At 46.9% G+C, this 14,798-nt stretch overlaps 1 protein-coding gene across 1 annotated transcript in view; it reads left to right on the top strand.

The window, feature by feature from the left end:
- The first annotated feature begins 466 nt into the window (after positions 1-466).
- Positions 467-14,798, top strand: part of Nfx1 (nuclear transcription factor, X-box binding 1) — a 69,271-nt gene continuing 54,939 nt past the window's right edge. The window contains 4 exon segments of the mRNA XM_052718454.1: positions 467-605; positions 5,351-6,340; positions 13,259-13,417; positions 14,605-14,682. Coding sequence (XP_052574414.1) covers positions 581-605; positions 5,351-6,340; positions 13,259-13,417; positions 14,605-14,682 — 1,252 coding nt within the window. The 5' untranslated portion in view covers positions 467-580.

Here is a 14,798-nt window from a genome sequence, read left to right as displayed (position 1 = left end):
AAAGGTACAGGAAACCTATTCTCCATGGTTCAACCAAACTACTCGAGTGGTGATGTCTAGAGACTGCTCACCAGCAGGTTGACAAAAGGAGATACTGGTCCCTGTAACACCTAAATCAACTTCTAAAACACCTGTCCCCTATGCTTGCTTTCTCTGTGTTCAAACTAGAGATTCCTGTTGCTGTTGGCCAGAGACTGATGGACGCTGCCCTTAAGGGTCCTGTAGGAGGGAGACACGATGCATATTCAGGAAGGAGTTCTACCTTTTATGCAAAATGACCACTTAAAGCTGGGCAGATGGCAGGACATGACAAAAAGGCGCTGCAACCGGAGAACACCAGCTCCCGCCGTTCGAGCCCTCTTCAGCACCCCCGCCCGTCCCCCGCCTCCGCCCAGGCCCGTCGCATTTGTCTGACGTCCCAAACGCGCCATTCCACCGTCTATTGGAGCGGCACCACCCCCCTGGCCGTCCACACGCGCGCAGGAGCGAATCCTCGGCGCCGGAAATCCGGGACACGTGACCAAGTGACAGCGCTCGCTCGGTGGCGGGGCTCGCTTGAGGTGCTGCGGCACAGCACGGGATGGCGGAGGCGCCTCCGGTCTCAGGTACTGTCCGCTTCCCCGCGCGGGACCTCTGGGGTGCGGCAGTGTAGTCAGCAAGGAGATCGGAAGGGGTGCGGGCCCTTGCGGTGGCGAGAGGGGCGCGTGCTGCGCGGGGGACAGTGGCTCGCAAGGGCCAAGCCACGCGCGCTGCACGTCCGGACCCCGCCACCATCTTCCACGGGGTGCTGAAGCTCGGCCCCTGGGTTCCCGAGGAGAGCGGACGGGTCCCGGTGCCCAGCGAGCGGCCGTGGGCGACCCGCGCCCCCGCGGAGCTCCTTCCGGCCTTCCCGAGGCAGCGCGGCGCGGAGTCCGGCGGGCGGGCGGGCGGGCGTAGGCGAGGCTCGGTAGCGGGCCCTGGAGTCCAGCGAGTTTGCGCGCAGGGCTAGGGGTGTGTTCCCAACCTCTCGGAGCGGCGGCGAGCCGCGGGCGCGCGCCAGCGGGGCCAGCCTCGAGGGGGTTGGAACCCCGTTCTGCCGTGACGTGTGTGATCCCAGTCTCAGTGCCCTCATCTGTCAGTTTGGAGGCAGTAAGCTAATTCCCGGACCCTACCTGTTCTGTGCCTGATTGTTGGCTCACTTTCCTTCCTGGAGCTCCTCCGTGGTGGAGACAGCCTCATTTGACTGTTAATATAAGTTATTTCCATTTTATTCAGGGTGTATCGGTAGATCCGGGGTTTCAAATTTAGTGGACAGCGATCAAAAAGAAACGTTTAGCACTGGGATATTTGTGCACTTACCTAACGTAAAAGTGAATCAAGAGACTGGAGAGTTGTCGGTGCTGTGTTTAAGAACACTACCTCAAGCCGGGCGTGGTAGCTCACATCTTGAATCCCAGCACTCGAGAGGCAGAGGCAGGTGGATGTCTGTTGAGTTCGAGGCCAGCCTGGTCTACAGAGCGAGTTCCAGGACAGACAGGGCTACACAGAGAAACCCTGTCTCGAAAAACAACAACAAAACCAAACCAAACCGAAATAAAAAACCCTACCTCCTCTTCCAGGAGAACCATGGTCGGTTCGCACAACCACCTGTAACTCCAATTCTAGGAGATCTGACGCTCTCTTCTGGCCACCAAGGGTATCAGCACATACGTGGCATATATCCAGTCCCCCTCCTCTCTGTAAGGTGCGGACGCATCCAAAAAAATTTCTTTAAGTAAACCAAATATTTCAGTGGTCTCAGGCATGGTGGCACACGCCTGTAATCCCAGCACTCAGGAGGCTGAAGCAGGAGGATCTTTGAGTTTGAGGCCCGCCTAGTCTACATATCTAGTTCCAGGCCAGCCAGGGTTACGTACTGAGCCCCTGTCTTGGAAGGGCGGGCTGAGGGTTGAGGGGGAGAAGCAGTGGTTTCTTTAACTACCAACAACGTACTGTTAACTTTACAATTTAAAAAAATACTTGTCACAACCCATTCCATAGATTTGACTTCATGGCCTGCTCTTCCTGAAAATCAGCACAGCAACGTGCAGCATTGGCTTGAATTATAGTTGTGTTTCTGACACATCTTATTAGCACACTAGTAAGGCTGTGCGTGTGTTTGTGTACTGAGCCACAGGTAAGGTGTCCATCCTGGCTCAGTCTAAAGAGTGAGTGGAAGAACACACTGCATTGGTGTACCCTAGACTTGGCTTGGATATAAAAATCATCTTGGGGAGTGGAAAACTTTAGGCAGATACACTAAACTGAATCTGGTGATCTTCTTACCTCTGACTTACTTCCATACCCTTAGGTATTTGAAGCAGAGTTGAGTGAGGGCTAGTTGTGACTCATAACTTTAGCCTTTAGGACTCTGCACGAGGTTACTACTTCCACTCCCTAAAGCATTTTTTGAGTCCCCTTGTTCAAGAAATCCCTACTTCCTTGTTTCTATAGTCTTTGTCCTTGCCTTAACATTGACTCTCGCTCACACACTCCCCAAGCCAGTGGTCCTCAACTTCCTAATGCTGGGACCCTCATGGTGTGGTGACCCCCAACCATAAAATCATTTTTGTTGCTACTTCATAACTGTAATTTTGCTACTGTCATGACTTGTAATGTAAATGTCTGTGTTTTCTGTTGGTCTTTCATGACCCTTGTGAAAGGGTCATGGAACTCGCTTTGTAGACCAGGCTGGCCTTGAACTCTCAGAGCTCCACCTGCCTCTGCCCGTGATCAGTCTTTGTACACAACACTACTGTGCTGTGTTTTGTTGGTTCTCTGGTCCCCTTACTTGTATTACAGTGATGCCCTGGCGAGAAGACAGCTCACTTACAGCTCACTTCCACTTCAAATAGTGAAACGAGTGTCTGACTTGTGCCATGGCACAGTTTCCTGATTCATGTGCCCCTTTCCCTTTCCTGTCTCTAACCGTCTTTCTGGGGGCTTCGGCCTAGGTCTAGTGAAAACAACTGTGTATGACTAGGCGCAGCATTGTCTGGATCTGTTCAGTACTACACAATGTGAAACATCCGTTACCAGGCTATTAGGCAGCTTTACTGACCTTTTTTCTAGCCCCTCTTTCCATCCTTGCTTCTTCATAGCAGGAGAAAAATGTATAGCACCTCTTGGTGCAGTTTACCTATTCCCACTTTTAAATTGATCTCGTTTCCAGAGTGCCTCTGCCACTCTCTGAGTTTGTCTAAATCCTCTTGCCGTTTTGTGAGGCTCTCTACCCCACCCTCAGAACACTGCCTATGTGGAAGTGTTTGGGACAAATCCTGATTGAGTGAGAGGTTTCTCGATGGCCTTTATGATCTCGCCAGGCCTTGGCTGTGTCTCTGTGCTCTCTGCTGTGAGTGTGCACTGTATGAATAAGCACGAAGTCATGAGTGCTACGTGTCCTAAGTCAGAATTCCGAGCCTGCCTTGGAGTGCCCGTGGCCTTGGGCAGGTCACTGTGCTGTAGTTTTCTCAACAAGAACGTGAAGATTACGTGAGTTAATGGGGCTGGAGAGATGGCTCAGCTGTTAAGAGCACTCGCTGCTCCTCCAGAAGACCAAGTTTGGTTCTTAGCTCTACACACCAGGTGACTCAGAACTGCCTTAACTCCAGCTCCAGGGGATCTGATAGCTTCTCTTGCCTCAAGACACCCACACACTCATGGTGTACACACACAGATACCTACACATACAGATTTAAAACAGAATAAGGACGTTAACACATGAAAAGTGCCTAGAAGAGTGTGTGGCACATACTAAGTACCTAAAAAGTGCCAAGCCTTAGAAATCGCCAAGTTTTTCAGCATACCCATTGGAGTCTGTCTTCAGATAATTGTAGCTCTAAAAGCAATAATAAGGTATCACTTTAACCATTGTAGGCATGGTATTGCTTTACTTTACTAACTTAGGATCCCTAGCGGCTCCGAGGTAGGGATTATGTTCTCCATTACATATACAAAAACTGGGACTGAGTAACACATTAAAGCATAATAAAGCAGGACATGATAGTGCATGCCAGTAATTACATCATTTAGAAGGTTGAGGCAAGAGGATTTTAAGTTTGAAGCCAGCCTGAGCTATATAGTGAATTTGAAGGCAGCTGGGTTACATAGTGAGGCCTTTTCTCAAATGGCGGAAAATAGGTGATGTAGAACAAACTAAATGGTAGGCAGGGACTTAAATTCATGCCTTACAGACTGTTGATTGCTACTGTAACTGACTTTCTTACTGACTGGTTTGTGTCATTAGGCACATAGTTTGTCTTCTGTCTCTCTGTCTCTGTCTCTCTCTCTCTCTCTCTGAGACAGGGTCTTACTGTGTAGCCCTGACTGACCTGAAACTCATTGTGTAGACCAGGCTGGCCTCAAGCTAACAGACATCTGCCTGCCTGCCTTCGCCTCCTGAGTGCTGGGATTAAAAGTGCCCGTTGATGGTTTCTTTAGGCTTCAGGAACTGAGCTGGCTGTACTCAGAATCACCTGGTGGGGGGATGAGTAGGCTGAAGTTAAAGTAAGGTTACATTTTAACACTTGGAAATTTTAGAACATGTTGTAGGAGTTACATGTAAAAAGCCCAAACTGTATTCCTTGGGGGAAGAGATGGAGACTAACCAACTCACTATGCTAATATTGTCTGTGTGGACTCTTCTAGGGGCCATAATAACTCTGAAATAAACATTGTTATCCTTCATTATAGATGTAGAAACTAAGCCCTAAGCTCATTCAGACTTTAAACCCATTCTAGCTGATTTCAAAGCCTGTTTGCTTGCTATTATGCAATGCTGCTTTAGTGTTCTGAAAGACCACATGGAACTCCTGACCAATACCGCATCCCTAAACCTGATCTTCAGTTTTTATTGAGACAAAGTCTCACTCTCGAACCTGGGCTAGTCTCAAGTTCTTGATTCTCCTGCCTAGGCCTCTCCAGTGCTCTGATTAGAGGTATGTACCAACATGCTCTGTCTTCTTCCAAGGTGTTGGTTTTGGCTATAGGTTCTCATGTAGCTCAGGCTCTTCTTGAGTTTGACTTCCAAGTGAGGGGATTGCCAGTGCATACTATCATGCCTGGCTTTGGCTCTCCTAAGATTTTAGGATAAATGCATGTTCATAGTGCTAGATGGCCTAGGCCATCAGTGGATATCAGTGTGGCCACTAAACATGGGATACTAATCGTCCTCCGCAAGGACTGAGAGCCCAACACTTTCATAAGAGACTGATCTCATTAAGCCTATTTTATACACTGTCCTTAAGAAAATAGTTTTACATGTGCCTTTTAGAGTTGTGGGCTTCATAAGTAACACTAATTTCTTACTGGTTATCTATTTCTTGTTTCCTAGGCACTTTTAAATTCAATACAGATGCTGCTGAGTTCATTCCTCAGGAGAGAAAAAATTCTGGTCTAAATTGCGGGCCCCAAAGAAGACTAGACGCTAATAGGATCGGCAGAAGAAATTATAGTTCCTCACCTCCCTGTCACCTTCCTAGGCAGGCCCCTTATGATGACATCTCTGCTGTTCATCAGCACAGTTACGCCTCTGGAAGCAAGCCGAGGAGTCACCAGGCTTCCTTCCAGGTGTCTAATAAGTCCCCCAAGAACCATGGCCTTCAGAATCAGCCATGGCAGAAACTGAGGAATGAAAAGCACCAAAGCAGAGTCAAGAGAGCACAAGGGCTCACTGACCAGACGTCAGATGCATCTAGTTTAGAAAGCGTGGCCAGGTCAGAGAGTGGAACAGACCCTAGGGAGCACAGCCCTTCTGAGAGCGAGGCAGATGTGGTTATTGCAGATCCCAGGGGCGCCAAGCCCAAGAAGGCAGCCCAGCTTACGTACAACTATGGCAGAGGACCAAAGGCCAAAGGGAAACTCAAATGTGAGTGGGGAAACAGAGTGAGCCCCAAGTCTGAGGATGAAGCTAGCAGACCTGCGGGTGTTTCCCACGCTGACTTCTCAGATGCGCCCTGTAGAAAAGCTGGAGTGGATGGATGTGTGTCGAGACGGAGTGAGCAGAGAAGACACCCACAGAAAAGACCTCCCTGGGAAGTGGAGGGCGCCCGACCTCGACCAGGCAGGAACCCACCCAAACAAGAGAGTCAGCGGCATATAAATTCAGGGCCCAGAAACAACATGCCCCCCATTCCAAAGGACAATCTCAGAGAAAGACTGACGAAGTCAGCCTGTGACACTGGGAATCTGGCAGTTGTCAACAAGTCTTCCAGAAGGGTTGGCCAAGAGAAGACTGCTGCACGGAGACAGGACCCCCAAGTGCTTTCTCCTTTCCCCAGAGGCAAACAGAACCATATGCTGAAGAATGTGGAAACACACACAGGTAAGTGCCTGGAGGGGAGGAAAGATGGCGTGATGTGAGTTTTCAAGCAGTACACTCCAATCATTTAGAAACTAGACAATAAAAAGGTAACACAGTGAAGTCTCTGCCTCACTTCCTCACCTGCTTGGATCCTGCCCCTACCCGCTGCTGCCCTCATTGGTACCCTCTTACTCTGTTTTGTTGTTGGTTTGAGACACTCTTTATAGGTTACCCAGGGTGGCCTTGAACTTGTGCTGCTCCTGCCTCAGCATCCTGAGTAGCTGGTATTACCAGCCTTCACCTCCAGGCCCAGCACTTTTTTGGTTTACTGATTTTCCTCCACTAAATCATTGTGTAAGAGCTTTAAATGTAGCTGGAGACGGTGCAGCTGTCTGGTTGTTAGATTCTTTGTGAGCTAAGCTAGCAGAAGCAGGACATGGTAACATCCCGTTGCTCCTGTTGATTACAAGCTTACATCTTCTTTCAACTTGCTCGCTCCATTGCGTTGGTCCTGTCTCGTGTCTTAATTCTTTCCCGTTCATCTTTTGCTCCATCATCAGAGAACAGCTTTTCCAAAACACATCTTGAGCCATCATTCCTGTCCCGGGTTCTGTCACCTGGAGATACTGGCGTCTGCTGTCCTCAACAGTCCCATCTTCTGTTGCCATGCTCTATGTCATTTTATTCCAGATCCCTTCCTGTTTTGTTATCCAAGCTCTTGTATGCAGTTCCCTCTAGCTAGAGTGCCTACCCCTTAGCTCACTGCTAAATTTTTGTTGTTGTTGTTGTTTGTTTGTTTTGTTTTTACTTTCAATTTTTTATGTGTATGGCTCTTTCATTTGTATGTATATTTGTGTGCTGTGTGTGTGCCTGGTGCCCATGGAGGCCAGAAGAGGACATCAGACCCCCCTAGAACTGAAGTGAGAACTCACTGTAAGCCACCAATGCTGGGAATCAAACCCGAACCTCTGGAAGAAGCAGCCTGTGCTCTTAAGCACTGAGCCATCTCTCCAGCCCTTTGTTTTTGTTTCTGAGACAGGGTCTCACTATGTAGCCCTAGCTATCCTGGAACTTGCTATGTAGACTAGGCTGGCCTTGAACTCACAGAAATCTGCCTGCCTCCCAAGTGCTGGAATTAAAGATTTATTTTTGTGTGTGTACACCTGAGTGTAAGTGCATCACTGTGTATGCCAAGAAGCCTTCTGAGGCCAGAAGAAGTCATCAGATCCCCTGAAACTGAAGTTACAGGTGATCATGAGCTGCCACGGGGTGCTGGGAACTGAACTCTGGTCCTCAGCAAGATCAGTACACCACTGAGCCATCTCTTCAACAATAAACTCCTTTTAGACAGGATCTCGCTGTGCATCCCTGACTGGCTTGGAAGTCCCTATGGAGACTAAGCTGGGCTAGAACTCCTAGAGTTCCTCTGCTCTCCCAAGTGCTAGGATTAAAAGGTTTATGCTCCAGCTCCACTAGTAAACTATAGATGTTTCAGAAGCTGGTTTAGTTACATATCCAGGGAGCCTTTTCTTATCCTTATAGTATTTATCTGTTCCAGTCCTTAGCAAGCATGTCTTTCTGTATCACTATATATACTTCGTTTTCAAATTTATCACTTGAAACCATAATTTGCACCTTTAATCCCAGCACTCAGGATGCAGAGGCAGACTGATCTCGGTGAGTTCCAGGACAGCCAGGTCTACAGAGTGAGTTCCAGGACAGCCAGGGGCTACACAGAGAAACCCTGTCTTGAAAAACCAAAAAAAACCCCAGAACCCATGATTTGTTTTCCTGACAGCCCTGTCTTAGACTAGTTACAAAGAAGATACTTTCTTTCCTATGGAGCTCTGGCCTCTGAGTGCTGGGATTAAAGGTATGCACCACCACCCCACCACCAGCCCCAGAGGTGTCCCTGTGTAGCCCTAGCCCGGAACTTGGTATGTAGACCAGGCTGACCTTGAACTAACAGAAATCTTCCTTTCTCTGCCTCCTAGTGCTGGGATTCCAGGCACGGACCACTGTCCTTGGCCTAGATACCATATCTTTCTTTCTTTCTTTTTTCCTTGTGGTGTTCTTGCTTCACACAGCTCTTAGTTATTAGTCAGCTCTGACTGTTACACAGAACTTCTGTTGAACTAAATACTTTCCTGCAAGTACTTTCTACCTTTTGGTTCTTCTGAAGAAGCACATGACTCTCGCATAGTTACCGTAATTCTGTCCCCTTCTTTGCAAATAACCCTTTACAGTGTTGGAAGATATTCCTCACTCTGCCTTGAGTGTGTATTTCATCAAGGCAGCGCTAGGTATGACAGGGAGCATACATACCTTTGGTACTAGCACTGGGGAAGACTGAGTTTGGACAAATTGCTACTTAGCAAGATCTCTGTGTGTATTGGAGGTACGGGATAACTTCAGTATGGAAGCTCTTCCTTGGGAACTTTTGCCTTATTGGTCTCCTTTTGATTTGTTGTGAGACTTTGACCTAATCAATGATGTTATACCTGCCCAGGGCTTTTTTTTTTCCCCACTGAACTCCCCGCACCCCACTCCCACAGTGCTTCTCTGTGTAGCCCAAGCTGGCCTTGAACTCGTATCTACCTGCCTTTGCCTCCCTGGCCCTGCATTTATATCAACTTCTTTAAGAACAGCTACCTTGTCAGACTATGGTGGACAGTGGTGGCGCACGCCTTTAATCCCAGCACTCGGGAGGCAGAGCCAGGCGGATCTCTATGAGTTCGAGGCCAGCCTGGGCTACCAAGTGAGTTCCAGGAAAAGGCGCAAAGCTACACAGAGAAACCCTGTCTCAAAAAACCAAAAAAAAAAAAAAAAAGAGCAGCTGCCTTGTCAGACTATGGTGGACAGTGGTGACGCATGCCTTTAATCCCAGCACTTGGGAGGTAGAGGCAGGTGGATCTCTGTGAGTTCAAGGCCAGCCTGGTCTACAGAGTGAGTTCCAAGATAGCCAGAGCTGTTATATAGAGAAACCCTGTCTCCAAATAAACAACCAACAAAAAGAGCAGCTGCTGTTAGCTGGGCAGTGGTGGTGCATCCCTTTAGTCTCAGCTGCTGTTAGCTGGGCAGTGGTGGTGCATCCCTTTAGTCTCAGCTGCTGTTAGCTGGGCAGTGGTGGTGCATCCCTTTAGTCTCAGCACTGGAGGCAGAAAGCTCCCAAGTGGTGGGATTAAAGGCATGGATTACTATTGCCTGGCTAGTTTTCTGGTTTTGTTTTTGTTTTTTTGGTTTTTCAAGACAGGATTTCTCTGTGTAGTTTTGGTGGCTGTCCTAGATCTCACTCTGTAGCCCAGGCTGGCCTCAAACTCACAGAGATCCGCCTGGCTCTGCCTCCCGAGTGCTGGGATCAAAGGCGTGCGCCACCACTGCCCGGCTAGTTTTCTGTTTTTTAAAAACAGGGTTAGATTATGTTCCCTAGGCTGTCTTCAGACTTTGTATGTGGCCTGGCCTGGCCTTGAACTCCTGCTTCAGCCTCTCTAGTGCTGCAATTACAGGTATGTGCCACCAGGCCAAGTGTTAGCTTTGTGGTTTTGTTGTTTGTTTGCTGGTTAGGTTTTTTTTTTTTTTTTTTTTTTTTTCTTAAAACAAACTAACATTATCTTGGAAGTGGGAATTCCAACTGAGAAAATGACTCCATCAGATTGGCCTGTAGGCAGGTCTGGGGGGGGGAATTTTCTTGATTAATAATTGATGTGGGGGCCCACCCCATTGTGAACAATGGCACCCCTGGGCAGGTAGTCCAGGGACGTATAAGAAAGGTGGCTGAGGGCTGGAGAGATGGCTCAGCAGTTAAGAGCACTGGTTACTCTTCCAGAGGATTTGGATTCAATTCCCAGCACCCACACGGCCAACTCAGAACAATCTGTAACTCTAGTTCCAGGAATTCAACACCCTTATACAGATATACATGCAGGTAAAAAATACCAATGCACATGAAATAAAAATAAATGTAAAAAAGAAAGAGGTAACTGAAGATGAGCCTGAAAAGCAAGCTAGTAAGCAGTGGTCCTCCATGGCTTCACTTCTTGCCTCTAGATTCCTGACTTCCTTCACAGTGGACTAAGATGTAAGCTAAAATAAATCCTTTCCTCCCCAAGCTGCTTATGGTAATAGTGTTTTATCACAGCAATAAAAAGCAAACTAGAACAGTTTGTTTCTGGTTTTGTTCTTTAAACTCAAGGACAATCTTTACTACAGTTTAAAACAAAAACTCCTAGGAAAGCAAGCTGTAGTCTCTAGAGAAGAATGGAGAAAAGAACAGGTGGGGGAGGATGCCGCTTGAGTCCAGCTAGTGTGGAGGTTAGCCTCATGTCAGCAGTGGCCACATGGAGAGGTGAGCCTCAGAGAAAGCACAGTCAAAGTGCTAGAGAAAGCTTACAGCAGAGGCTTTGTTGTCGCTTTTTTGAAAGCGTTATTTGGTGGGTGGACCTCAGTGTAAGGATCTGAGACTTTCGGTGGGGAGTTGGGGTTGGAGACAGAAAAAAAGGTTATCGGTGTGTCTGCACAGTTTGCAGTCGGTTAGCGCTTCATGAGGTCTCTGGGTTCCCCAGGTTGTCTCGGTGTCTTGTGTCCTTTCACTAATAGACTGGTCAACTAGAGTCATACAGTAGACACGGTCATGGCCGAGAAAGGATGGGGAACCCTAGTGTTTTTCAGGCCTATGGAAACTGAAGAAGAACTGGGGTCAGACAGGACCGGCACCTACCGTGGACAAATCTTGGCACTCCAACCCGATAGTTTACCAGCACAGAGCAGCTCTAGAGTTCCACAACTACCATATTTTACACATTAGACATGTCGTACTCAAACCAAAGAGAAAGGTACTGTTGCCAGTGAGAGATTTATATTTCCTTCTCTAGGACCTCTTTGTTATTTTTTTTTTTACTGTGGTTGCCCACTGTGTCTAAGGTACCACTCTAATAAAAATCTTTGTTTCCAAGGGGAGTACACTCTGTATATACAGTTAGATAATAAGCAATATGTATAATACATAACACATGGTTTATCAGATAAGTTTTGTTTTCTTTTTATAAGACAGGGTCTGACTATGTGGCTTAAGTGAGCCTCTGAGTCTTGATCCTCCTGTCTCAGCACCTGGCGTGCTGGGATTACAGGAATTAACCATGATGCCTGACACTGGCAGGTAGTTAAGGAAACATGCAGTGTGGAAGGAGAACAGATTATGTTCAGGGAGCGAATTGTAATTTTTGTAAGTGTGACTGAGGACTGTTTCATGAGGAGGTCACATTTTGAGTAAATACTGGAGTGAACGAGGAGCCGAGCCATGCAGAAATCTAGGGCAAGTCTTGTAGGCACAGTAGGGAGCATAAAGTCCCCAGGAAGGAATCTACCCGAAGAGCAGTGAGACTGAGGAGGAGGTGGGGGGGCCACTGAGGATTTGGGCTTTTACAGTCACAAGATAAGAGCTGTTAACAAGGGCCTGGGGAGATGGCTTAGCATTTAAGAGGACTGGCTGCTTTTGTAGAGGACCGAGGTTCAGTTCTAGCACCCACATGGCAACTCACAATCATCTGTAACTCCAGTTCCAGAGGATCTGACACTTTTTTCTGACTTCTGAGGGCACTAGGCACACATGTGGTACACATGCAGGCAAGACACTCATACACATAAAGTTGTTTCTTTGTTTTGTTCTGTTTTAATTGGAAGAGTACATCTAATTTTCGGTACCACCCCTGTACCAGAAGTGGGAATTGAACCTGGGGCCTCTTGGTGCCGAGCAGGCACTTTCCTGCTGAGTTGTATTACTCCCTTCTTTTCTTCTTATTGTGAGACAGTGTCTCACTAAGACGGCTAGGCTAGCCTCGCCATCATTCTGTATCAGACAGATCATAAACTTGTGGTCCTCCTGTGGGAGCCTGCCAAGTAGCTGGGATCGCTGGCTTACAGCCTCCAGGCCAGACTTAATTTACAATTTGCTGCTCGTGTTGCTATGGTCAAAAGTAGAAAGAGTAGTAAGGAAGGCACTGTAATAATCCAGGTAACAGAAAGCAGCTTAGACCAGATGAGGGCAGCAGCAATTGGAGTCTAGATACATTCTGCAAATTACTGACATAATGTAGAATGTGTGAGAGAAAGCCTTTGTAAAGGACTTACCAGTAATTTGTGGGGGTTCCACAGTTGGTGGCCATCCGTCAACATGTCTGCATGATTTGTATCTTAGTGGCCCAACGTCACTGCAGCTGGATTATAAACCAGTAGTTGCAAGGCAGGGGTGGTGCATATCTGCAGTCACAGCCCGCTGGAAGTTGAGGCAGGAGGACTGAGGTTAAACTGAGCAGCACAGCAAGACTGTCTCAACAACAGCAACAAAAAAGTTGCTTCTTAATAAAGTAAGAATAGTGAATAAGACAATCTAGCTGGGTGTGGTAGCACTTGGGAAGTGGGGACAGGAGGGAAAGGAGTCCAGACCAGCCTTTCTTACACAAGACCCTCTCTCAAAACTTCTAAATAAGTAAATAAAATGACAATCAACAGGGGAAAGATCAGAACAACAGATGATTGCAATACTTTTAAGTCTATTCAATACTTACTGTTATTTATTTATTATTTTATTTGTGATGTTTTGAAACAAGGTTTCATTATATAGCCCAGGCTGGTCTTGAAATCTTGAGCACAAGTGAGACTCCTGAACCCTGGATCACAGGCCTGAGCTACAGCTCTCAATGACTTGGGTGGATTTGGGAGAATGTTTCCTCCATTGTCGGAATCCCTACCCACACGGCTCCTTTCTCAGTCCTGTCTCAGCAACTTCTGCCCTTTCTTGGCCTCAAAGTCTGAATAGCCACTTACTCAGAATCAGCTGTCCCTTTAAGTCTGTTAGAATATGCTCTCAAATGATGTGTTTCTTTATTGACTGAAGTGAGGAGTGGTTTTCTATGTTTCAGTTTGTTCATTTGTTTTAAACAGGTTCCCTCATCGAGCAACTAACTACGGAAAAATACGAGTGTATGGTGTGCTGTGAGCTGGTTCAAGTCACAGCCCCGGTGTGGAGCTGCCAGAGCTGTTTCCACGTCTTCCACCTGAACTGCATCAAGAAATGGGCCCGCTCCCCTGCATCTCAGGCAGGTCGGTTGTTTATGTCTCCTGGGCTCTTTTCACTCACCGCTTGGATAAACCTACCTTCAAAGTGCTAGCTGGGCGGTGGTGGCGCACGCCTTTAATCTCAGCACTCAAGAGGCAGAGGCAGGTGAATCTCTGTGAGTTCCAGGCCAGCCTGGTCTACAAAGCGAGTTCCAGGACAGGCTCAAATCTACACAAAGAAACCCTGTCTCGGAGAAAAAAAAGAGCATTTATAAATAAAAAGAATAAAACTAGCCAGGAGGTGGTGGCCCATACCTTTAATCCCAGCACTTGGAAAGCAAAGGCAGGTGTATTTCTGTGAGTGTGAAGCCAGCCTGCTTTACATAGCAGGGTTTGGGCTAGCCAGAGCTACATAGTATGACCCTGCCAAAGAAACCAGATATATCTATAGTTTGTTTAGACATTTATATAAATTGTTTAATTTATCCTCCAGATATTAGGTTGTTTCTGCATTTCACAAATCTCTGTAGTATCTAGGCCCTTCCTAAAGTACACTAGTGTTTACGGGTAATACAGATCTTGCTGGAAATATATACTCCTTATGCTGTGGCTTGTTAATTCAGGACATAGGGATTTTCCTGTATACCTCTTTTCAAGTCACTATTCAGTTAATGTTGGTATTAGAGATGGTTGAACAACATGGATATCTACTTGATTCACCACATTAGTCTTTGTAGCCTGAATGCAGTATTTAACGAAGCATTCAGCACTGTGATTTTTTTTTTCTTTTCTTTTTTGAGAACTTTATTCAGAAGTAAAGCAATAGGACAGAATTAATACACTGCAGGGGGACAGCTCAGGGTGAGAGTTACTTAAGAGCCTAGATCTGTTTCTTAAATGTCTGATAATACTCAGCATTTTAATTCTAACTACTTCAATGATGGGAATTCCTGTAGATTTACTTTTTTTCTTTTTGAGACAAGGTCTCACTAGACCAAGCTGGTCTTGAACTCAGCTCTTGCCTCTGTCTTCCCAGTGCTGGGATTAAGGGGATATGCCACTGCACTTGGCCAGATGTAAAATTTTAGAATTGCTGTGCTGCCGCTTCAGGAGGGTGCAAAGGATTAAGCCCTAGGGCCCTGTATAGACAAAGCACGTTCCCTGCTGCTGAGCTGTATCCCTAACCCAGCTTACGATATGGAAAGGGATTGTATATTCTTTTTTTTTAACAGATGGCCAGAGTGGTTGGAGGTGCCCGGCTTGTCAGAATGTTTCTGCACATGTTCCTAATACCTACACTTGTTTCTGTGGTAAGTCTGTTTACATACACTAGAGTACTTTTTATTCATACATTGTACCTCAGTGGTCCACAGGGCTCCTTTCAGAAGTCACTGATAAGACCTCAAAGCTGGAAGAGGCTATAATG

The sequence above is a fragment of the Peromyscus californicus genome, unplaced genomic scaffold, assembly GCF_007827085.1.
Source record: "Peromyscus californicus insignis strain IS unplaced genomic scaffold, ASM782708v3 Scaffold_5__1_contigs__length_169319896, whole genome shotgun sequence".
Classification (NCBI taxonomy): Eukaryota; Metazoa; Chordata; class Mammalia; order Rodentia; family Cricetidae; genus Peromyscus; species Peromyscus californicus.
This window is presented reverse-complemented; position numbering and strand designations above follow the sequence as displayed.